This window comes from Herpailurus yagouaroundi, unplaced genomic scaffold, assembly GCF_014898765.1.
Source record: "Herpailurus yagouaroundi ecotype Mexico unplaced genomic scaffold, PumYag 140, whole genome shotgun sequence".
NCBI classification, from domain to species: Eukaryota; Metazoa; Chordata; class Mammalia; order Carnivora; family Felidae; genus Herpailurus; species Herpailurus yagouaroundi.
This window is the reverse complement of record NW_024412395.1, coordinates 10863746-10873853: the sequence shown is the minus strand read 5'-3', so window position 1 is coordinate 10873853 and position 10108 is coordinate 10863746. Positions and strand designations below refer to the sequence as shown.

Genomic DNA, 10108 nt, shown 5'->3' with positions numbered 1-10108 from the left:
GAGCAGAGCTCATCAACCATACAGGCTGGGTTCTTGGCCCTGGAAAATAAGCACCTGGGCTTTCATTCCAGAGACCCTTCACAAGGTACAAAGGGGTGACTTCCTTGTCTCTGCAGTGGGGAGATGCAGGGGTGGGAAGCCAGGGCCCAGGAGGGGACAGCACTTGTCCAAGGTCACCCACCAGCAAGATGCCTTTTCCTTTATGTTGGGGCTTCTGTCTAGAATGCTTTCCCCTGAACACTAATAGGCTGTGTTTTGTAAAAGGGTTCAAATAGTCCCGTTTAATCCTCACACGGCTGGTGGGAGAGGGAGTGCCAATAGTCCAGGAAACTAAAATCCAAAGACAAAAAGGGGAGACAGATCCCCATGGGACAGGGAGACAGGCCCTTGCCCCCCTGCCTAGGAGTGAAGACAGACACAGCCTTGGAGCACAGGGATTTGAACCCAAAAGCCCTGGACTGAACTTGTGCCCCTGCTTGCTGAGTATCTTGGGCAAGTCACAGGACCTTCGTGAACCTGTTTCTTTTTCTGCCCAATGGGATCCTGCCCCCTTCCTGGCTATTCTGCCTCTTGGGCTGCAGGTGACTGTGAAAGAGGAGGCACGGGAGGGTGCCTTGTACCCTGTTGGGTTACTAAAAGGAAGCTGGGGATCTTGGCGTCTCTCTTGGCTTCACTGACATGGTCAGGTTAATCCAGTTGTCTTGAGGCTCTAGGGTGAGAGCTACTGGACAGGTGAGTTGTAGTGAGGGATAAGGAGGGTCCATCTAGGGCCAAGGGTCTCGACTGCCATGTTTCCTGGGCTTCGAGCTTATTCCTGCAGGAAGGGGTAGGGAAGGCCAGCCTTAGCATCCTTCACCTTGTGTCTCGAGGGCTAAAGGAGAGCGGGCAATTACATACCAGACCCATCCCAGCTACCGTTTATTTCCCTGCCTTCTGGAACCCTTGGACTGCCCTGCGCATAACACAACAGACCCAAATCCCAGGCCCTCGTCCTGCCCCACGGTGCCTGTGCTTTGATCAGTTCTGAGGAATTCTCGCTACAGCCCCCTCCCCAACCCGAGGCCCAGAGGAGGGGAGTTCTTGGTCACAGGAGAAAAGCCTATGATGTCTGCTGAGAAGACCGATACGGACTGTCCTGCAGCAATGTCTAGCCTTCTCGTGACCCATCTTGGTCTCTGTCCCGTGCGTGGCCCTGCTGCAGCCTCTCAGATGACACTGGCCCTGCAGGTGCCCCCGCTCTGCTCTGAGGTGCTGGCCTTGGTGCTGTGGGTGAGGCCGCTGGTGCCATTGCTGAAGGTGGAGTTGAGGGCCACGGGGCGCAGTAGAAACTCACGGACGTGCCACTGCCGCCACTTCTTCTGAACCTCCAGCTGCACCTGCCCCCAGAGACCACCATCAGTGGAGGAGAGAAGAACCAACCTTGTACCCTCAGTCCCATTCACCCCCACCCCCACCCCCAGGACCTCAGCATAGTCCCACAACTTGTATCTTCCCCTCTCCTGCAGGCCCCTCAGATTGGCCATTTCCGGCCCCAACATCCAGTAGGTATTGAGGGCCCCTCTCTCCTGGACACTTTCACCTTCCCTCTTGCCGCCTGGGTCCCAAGGAAGGGGCTTAGGGCTGTCTCACAAATTCCAGAACTCCAGAATTAATCAGGTCATCACCTGGGACAAACTGGACTCCTTCCCATGAAGCCTCCCTAGCTCACAACTTAATCTGGGGGCCCGGGAGTTGCTCTTTGGAAATGTCCTCCACGGTGCCCAGCTGTAGCAGCCCAAACCTTTGAAGCCAGGCTTCATGCCTGAGTTTTGGAAAACAGGTTATTCCCATTCAAGTGTGGCGAACCAGTTTGATGGTCGACAGTTCTTGAAAGGCCTTACTTGTGTGAAGGACTGTATTCAGCTAGTGGTTGGGCTGCTTCTGTGTGTGTCCTCCCCCAACTGCTCTGCTCAGGAGCAGAGACTTCATAGGAAGTGTCTGGCCCTCCCAGGAGTCCACACTCATTTGGAGGGTCTTTGAGGATGGATTTGCTGTTACTGCCTCTGCGCCATTTTACAGATGGGAACACTGAGGCCCATTGAAGGGCAGTGGGCAGTGAGCAGGGTCACCCACCAGGCAAAGCAGCAGAGCAGTCGGGAGCCCGGGTTCTTGTTGGGGTGCCCGTACTTCCCTCTTTCCTGGATTTGCTCTAGGGTAAGAACCTCCTGGAGAGAGCTTGTTAAACATTTTCAGGCTCCAGCCCAGACATACAGAATCCCCCTTGTGCTGAACGGAGGGTCGTGCGCAGTAATTGTGTGAACTAGGCTTCTGGGTGCTTCGATGTTCCCATGAAGTGAGCTCAGGAGACCCAGCCCACACCCCACCTCTCCCACCACCTTTTCCGGGGAGCTCCTGAACAGGGATCCAGTGGCTAGGAAGCTCCTCTCTCCAGGCCAGCTGAGAACTCACCTCCCCATTGAGGAAGCAGTACAGGACGGCCACCACCAGGCCCTGTGGGGGGGGGGGGGCAAGGCAGGAGGGGTCAGTGCAGGTACTCCTGTACCCAGCCTCCCTTCAGCTTCCCCCCCACATCCTTGAATTGCCAGCCCCAGGCTCACTTCTCCCCAGGAAGTGTCCCAGAGCCTTCTCACACCTCTCACCTCAGGGGGAATTAGGGCTACGTCCTCTGAGCCCCCTACTGTACCCCCTGGCTCTGCTGGCATCATCCAGCATAGACTCAGCTCCTTAGGGCAAGGGCAGGGCCCGTTTTGTCTGTGAGCCCAGTGTCCAGCATCGGGCATTGGACACCTGTGGTTCCAGCAACCACAGAGTAGAAGCTGCTAACTTGGGCCCGTGGGGACCAGGCCAGTCCCCTGAGTTAGTAAGGCGGGCCATCTGGGAGAAGCAGAGACTGGTGGCGCCCAAAGCGCACTGTCCCTCAGGTAGGGGGAGGGGCCGGCCCCTGCGAGACCCTGGGCCTGGTGTGGGCTCATTTTCAAGATCAGCTGGAAATCCGGAGGCGGTCCACCACGGCCAGCTCTTCACACTGAAACACGAAGGTGTGAATGTGAAATCAGCAAAGCCCGCGTGCTGGTGCTGGCCTGCCAAAAGTGGGGTGTGTGCGACCTCCCCGTATACATCTCCTTGGTTAGGGGCCTCGGGGCTGTGTGCACTCTTATGTTCCCTGGTGTGATGGAGGTCTGTGCCTGTCAGGACCCTTCCTCACTAGTATCTGCAGCTTCTGTTTTCCCAGTGGTCCTGGCACGGAGCTCGGCCAGGGACTCCAGTCTTGAGATGCAGGGTTTGAGGCCAAGAGACCTGCTGGGGACCATAAGCGAAGGGCAGGGTCTCTGCAGTGCTTACGTCCTGCTCACCTCCTCAGGGACCCCTCAGGTCAGCCTGCCCTTCCTTCTGCCCTGCAGCTTCCCTGGCTGGTGGGCACCCTTCCCCTCAGAGGTCTGCGTGCCATAGCGCTGACCTCAGGGGGGCTCCCTTCCCCTTCCCGGTCCCATCCAGACCTGCCTTTACCTACTTACCACATTGGAAAGGACCGCAGAGGAGGATGAACCAGCCCAGCTATGGTAGACTTAATACATACAATGGCTCAGGGCTGTTGGCATTTTAACAATGACAAAACTCAAGGATTTGCTTTAGACTATCAGGCATCGGGGACTGCTACGTAGAACGGAGACCATTTGGGGGAAGTGGGCGGCAGGAACGCCTACTCGAGGCTGCAGTTTCCAAATTCTGTAGCACGTTAGGATCGCCTGGGAGCTTTTGCCTAGGTTACCCCAAATCCGAATGCCTGAGGACGGATGATCTCAGACTGGGGCACCTGAGAGGCTCAGTCAAGTGTCTGATTCTTGATTTCATCTCAGGTCATGATCACATGGAGAAATCAAGTCCCGTATCGGGCTCTGTGCTGGACATGGAGCCTGCTTGAAAATCTGTCTCTGAAAATCCGTCTCCTTTCTCTGCCCCTCCTCCACCCCTTTCTCTGTCTCAAAAAAAAAAAAAAAATTCCAGGTGGTTCTCCGGCATTCTCACCTGGGAGCCTCTGTCAGCAGATGGAAAAGTCAGGCTTTAAGGTGAGACAACTAGATGTGGAGTTGTCTGACCCACATAACCATGGGGTTCTGGGCTCTAGGGGCTTCATTGAATCCTTGCCAAAGCCCTAGCGGGGGAGGGGGAGGACCCCGATTTTACAGGTGAAGGAACTGGGTCACAGGGGTTTAGGCAGGACTGGCCCCGTGCTTGGCCCAGAGCCGGTGGTCAGGCTGCTGGCTGTGGATGGCGCCCACCTCATGGGGCCCAGGGGTGCCTGGGCCTCCAAGATCCGGAGACACATTTTCACAGTTCAGGTGAGGGCCAGAGCCCCGGGTGAGGGAAAGTGAGTTGTGCCCCAGGTACATATAGAGCAGGCCTCGTACAGCCAGCGAGTTTAAGAAATTCCACAGTTTTTGGGGCGCCTGGGTGGCTCAGTCGGTTGAGCATCCGGCTTCGGCTCAGGTCATGATCTCGCAGTCTGTGAGTTCGAGCCCCGCGTCGGGCTCTGTGCTGACAGCTCAGAGCCTGGAGCCTGTTTCAGATTCTGTGTCTCCCTCTCTCTGACCCTCCCCCGTTCATGGTCTGTCTCTCTCTGTCTCAGAAATAAACATTAAAAAAAATTTTTTTTAATTAAAAAAAAAAAAAGAAATTCCACAGTTTTTATACAATCATTAAAAATGAAGTCTTTGAAGAATTTTAGTGACGTGGAGGCAACAGGAAGATAGAGAATTAGAACACACAAGATAGGACACCACACATTAAAAAAAAAAAAAAAAAAAGAGGGAAACCACACATAGCATGACCTCAGTTATATAAGCTGTGCGTACATAAGTGTCTTCCTGGATAGAAAAGAGACTTAAAAGAAAAAAAAAAGATGTAGAAGTAAACCCACCATCATTTTTAGCAGATTATCTCTGGGGCCATGAGATGATGGATGATTTTTTTTTCTTTTTTAATGGTTCCTTATTTTCAAAATTTTCTACAACAACTCTTACGTGTACAATCAGAAAAAGCCAGAAGTATATGACAGGGTGCCTGGGTGACCCAGTCGGTTAAGTGTCCGACTCTTGATTTCAGCTCAGGTCATGATCTCACGGTTCGTGAGATCGAGCCCCGCGTGGGGCTCAGTGCTGACAGCACAGAGCCTGCTTGGGATTCTCTCTCTCAAAATAAACATTAAAATAAAAGTATATGCCGTTGATAATGTATTGTGGCTCTGTGTGTGTTCGTTCAGCCCCTGTCTTTTAGAGATTCGGACTAGAATATTCACATTTGAATAAAACAGTCTTTGATTTGATTAAAATGAGGGGGGACATGGTGGAGGAAGCAGCTGGGGACAGACATGAAACATACCCGCCTTGAGTGGGCAGTGACTACATGGGGGCTCACTATCTACTATTCTCTTTAATATATGGGAGATATTTTCTATAATATAGAATTTTTAAAATATATACATTATATAAAATATACATGGGTAATAGAGAATCAAGTGATACATGTTTGTATGTGAGCAAAGTTTAAAGAAACCTTAACGATCCATTTTCTTTGTAAACATAGAATGTTTCTATGAGAACATTCTGAAAGTGCTTTTGGGTTTTCTCTTGACAAGCCATTTCCTTCGAGAGAAACCAAATGGCCCAGCCCCAGCCACAAGCCCCAACTCCAGGGGACAGGAAGTTCCCTTTCTGTGCAGGGAGGCAGACATGGGTATCTGTGCTCTCAGTGAGGTCACTACCCACTTCTGGAAGCCAGGTCATGGCCTTCCACCCACGTGGACCTGGAATCCCCCACCTGCCGAATGGGCCATTGTGAGCCCAGCCTTCCCACACAGTACAAGAGCAGGTGGACACGGAAACCCTGGATGAAGAAACGAAGAATGTGGATTACATAAGAGGCTGGGTTCTCTGGAGCCTGGGGCACCGGCAGGGAGCTCTGGGCAGAGGGCACAGCCCTGAAGGCAGGGTGTGGAGAAGACCTGACTCTATTCAATGACGTGTGCCCAGTGATGTGTCCTCCCCGGAACCTGAAAGTGACAGAAGGGTGACCCCGGCCTCACCCACCCTGAACTGAACTCAGGCAACAAGGGAGACTCTGAGCCCCGTCCTGAGACCAAAGCCTCCCCAGTGAGGAGGACTTTGCAGGATAATCAATCTTGTTGCGGACAGGCTGGCTTCTTTAGGAAAATCCACTGGGAGAAATTTCTCTCAGGCCCTGAAGCCTATCATCTCTAGGCTTTTCCTGGGAATTTGCTTGTTTCCCTTGCGGATATTATAAATCTTAGAACAGACTGTGTTTCTGTTTTTGCTCTGGCTACTGGAAATCTCTAAGTTCTCCCACCTTCCTAGCACTCTCCTGAATTTGCTTCTCTGTATGAACTCAATTTTGGTTTTTATTTTTATTTTTTTCACTGATCCTTCGCTACCTGTGTTTTTCTTTTCTTTTTTTTTGTCCTCTGTATGGTTTTCCTGAAAGCTACATCATCTTATTTTTGGAAGGAGACAGCGATGAGTAAACAAAATAACACTGTGACGTTTGGGATTCATGTTAAGAGTCCTTCTGTCTAAACACGTTTACTGTTTTGTTTTGTTTTTAAGCCTCACAACATCTCGAATGAATAGGTAGGCGCTTTCTTCCCTCACTTTCTTTCTTCCTTTTTTTTTTTTTTTTTTTAGGTTGGGTATTATTCTCAGTAAGTTGTGTATGCATGCAAGTTTCAAAGAGTCAAATGATTGCTGTCACAAAACAACAGCAGCCTCCTAACACCCCTGCCCCCATTTCCTGTTCCTCAGAGGCAACAACTTGGAATTCTTTTCACTGGTTCTGAAGAATATGCTGATGATGCTACTTCTGGATTTTTCGGTTTGGGGCATTTTTTATGGACTTCCCAGTATGAAGACGAAGATATTATTCTCTTTCAGATGCCCTCTCCCTCATTCCCACAATGTTCCTCTTCCTGCCCTGCTTTGTGATGGCTCAGCCATAGCCCTCAGCACTAAGGCTATTTTGACTACCTATAAACTGTGGAGAGGTGTGCAATGCAGTATGTGGGGTTATTTTTCCCTTTCGTCTTCCCTGGAGTCAGTCTCTCTCCTTAGTTTTACCTCCCACCCCCATCTGACTGGTGGGGAACTTGGGTCCCACAGCACAGTGAGGTCCTGCCCAGCTTCTCTTGGATGTCGGCCAAACCAGGCACCCCAAAACCCCCTGCTGGACCCTTCTGGGAAGACCTGGCTTGCCGCCTCTGTGGTCTCCATTTCTCTTTAAGGAAAGAGAGAACTCCCGAAAGTCACAGTCCCGTGAAACTTACCTGGAACGAGCCAAGGGCCAATTCAAAGAACAGCTGGACCTCCATGGCATCTTCTGGGGAGAAGGCGAAGATGATGTAGTGGACTCCGAAGAGGGGGATCAGCAGGAGGGTAGACTTGGCCAGGCGCCTACAGACACAGACCCAGACCCGCTGCGGTGTCCTGCCCCCTTCGCCCAGGGCACAGCTCCACACACCCAACCTGCCTGACTGCAGGAGGCCAGCGGAGGCCCCCTCCCTCAACCTTTGTGGTTTGACTTTTCATTCTAGAGAATTTCTAACTCCCCATACCCACCACCCATGGCCAGTCCCCAAAATACCTGATTACGCACCCCGATCGGCAAATAACATTTGGACACAAACCCACCCAAACAACTTTATTATTTATAAATGATGTGCATGTGTTATTTAACATATTATTCGCAAAGCCAGGATTCTTTTTTTTTTTTTTTTTTTTTAATAATAAATGCCTATAAGGAGATGTGCTTTTTTTTTTCTTCCCAGATTAGGGTTGCTAAATTTAGCAAATAAAAAATACAGGATGCCCAGTTCAATTTGAATTTCAGATAAGCAAAGGATCATATTTTTTTGAGTAAGCAACTAAAACACTATTTGTTGTTTATCCAAAATTCACACTGAACTGGGCATCCTGTATTCTATCTTGCAGCTTTATCCTGGAGAATGTCCTGGAGAACCTGTCACCAAGTAATCCAACTCACTGCCGGATTCTCAAAGCTCAGAACCTCACCGAGAAAGCCCTTGCTGGACACTGATTTGTCTTTAACTGTTCTGTGCTGAATTACATCTCCCCAGCCCCAATTCATAAATTGAAGCCCTGGGGCGCCTGGGTGGCGCAGTCGGTTAAGCGTCCGACTTCAGCCAGGTCATGATCTCGCGGTCCGTGGGTTCGAGCCCCGCGTCGGACTCTGGGCTGATGGCTCAGAGCCTGGAGCCTGTTTCCGATTCTGTGTCTCCCTCTCTCTCTGCCCCTCCCCTGTTCATGCTCTGTCTCTCTCTGTCCCAAAAATAAATAAACGTTGGAAAAAAAAAATTAAAAAAAAAAAAAAAAAAAGAAGAAGAGGAAGAGACACCTCTGAGCACAGACAAAAGGACCCAGGGAGAAGGCAGCCGTCTACAAGGCAAGGAGAGGGGCCTCAGAGGAAACCAGTCCTGCCGGCACCTTGACCTTGGGTTTCCAGCCTCCAGAACTGCCAGTAAGTTTCTCTTCTTTAAGCCACCCAGTGTGTGGTTATGTTATAGTAGACCTAGCAAACTAGTACAGCATCTCCCTTCAACTTCTTAAAGGTTTCAGAGTATTTCTGGATCACATATCTTGAAAATCTGATGAAGGCCATTCTCCCTTGAACAATACACAGACCTATATCGATGTCCCTGAAGCTGGGTCCCCGAAACCCATCAGGAGAGTCCCTGGCGTTGCCCCAAGCACAAATCTCTGCTTCCTGGGATCCTGAGAGATTTCTTATCTTCCCACCACTGGGGCAGCCTTCTCAGGCTGCACAAAGGACCCATCCCACCCCCAACCCCACCCCCATTCCTATTTACATTTGTAACCTCCCAGGAACTAGGTCCAGTTGGGTAAACAATAGGTGCTCAGGAAATACGTGCTGACTGAGCAAGCCTTGTCTTTGCCTTCCACTTACTTATAATGGTTCGCTTCATTTCCTCTTGTCTCTTGGGTTCTCAGTTTTCTCATCAGGATTCTTAGGATGTTTATAAAAAGGATGAAATTAATCTGTAAAACACAAGACAGAGGTGGGGCTGAAGGTGATCGCCACCCCTCCAGGCCCCTGACCCCTGGACCTGAGGGCAGAGAAGGCACTGCAGGCCACACCCGAGATTGCACCACTGTGCCTCCCCTCACCTGCCCCACAGTCCTGGTGGAGCAAACCTATGGGAGGGGATGACTGACCCGGCACCCGCTCCTACCCCCTGGCTGCTGGAGCTCTGAGGTCTGCTCAGTTGCCATCAGGGATTATTCACACTGGGGGTGCATTGAAACCCCTGGGGACCTTGTTAAAATGCAGGTTTCGGGTGACCTGGAAGTCTGTATTTCCATCAAGCTCCAGATGATGTCAAAGCTGGTCCTCGACTACACTTTAAGCAGCACGGCTTTCTTCCAGCAGAGGCTTTGTTGTCATTTTAATGTTTATTTATTTTGAGAGAGAGAGAGAAAGCTCAAACAGGGGAGGGGCAGAGAGACGGGGCGAGAGAGAATCCCAAGCAGGTTCTGCACTGCCAGTGCAGAGCCCGATGTGGGGCTCGAACTTACAAGCCCTGAGATCATGACCTCAGCCAAAACCAACAGGCAGATGCTTAACAACTGAGCCACCCGGGTGCCCCACCAGCAGAGGTTCTTAAGGTTTAGGGTATTGACTGGGGGGTGGGGGTGGGGTCCCAAGGCTATAGGTCAGTAAATCTGGGGTGGGGCCCAAGAATTTGCACTTTTAACAAGCTTCCAGGTGATGGTGAAGCTGCCGGCCTGGGGACCATACTTTGAGAACCACTGCCTCAGAGCCTTATAGCCTCACTTTGCAGTTCAATCACCAACTCCAGGAAGCCACCCTTGATCACCTCTCTTTTCCTGATATATTGCAGTGAGGGATCATGTCGCTGTGTAAGCACTTGAAATGTTTGAAAGAGGACAAACGCATGCGTCTGTCAAACTTGTGCGTGTCCACATATCCGCCAGTCCCAATCCCAACTTCCTAAAGGACAGGAATGTAGTCTGTTTATTTCTTTTGGTGTTGCCTTCCCGGG

General features: G+C 51.0%; 1 protein-coding gene across 4 annotated transcripts in view; it reads right to left on the bottom strand.

The window, feature by feature from the left end:
- Positions 1–894: 894 nt before the first annotated feature.
- SCTR (secretin receptor) overlaps positions 895–10108 on the bottom strand; it is a 78221-nt gene continuing 69007 nt past the window's right edge. For 2 of the 4 annotated variants that reach the window (XM_040474853.1, XM_040474852.1), the window contains exons 10-14: positions 8992–9083; positions 7334–7460; positions 5818–5883; positions 2449–2490; positions 895–1376 (exon numbers count right to left, since the gene is read on the bottom strand). In XM_040474853.1, the coding sequence (XP_040330787.1) occupies positions 1206–1376; positions 2449–2490; positions 5818–5883; positions 7334–7460; positions 8992–9083 (498 nt within the window). In that variant the 3' untranslated portion in view covers positions 895–1205. The remainder of the gene's footprint in view (positions 1377–2448; positions 2491–5817; positions 5884–7333; positions 7461–8991; positions 9084–10108) is intronic. The other 2 variants (XM_040474855.1, XM_040474854.1) reach the window with 1 other exon arrangement.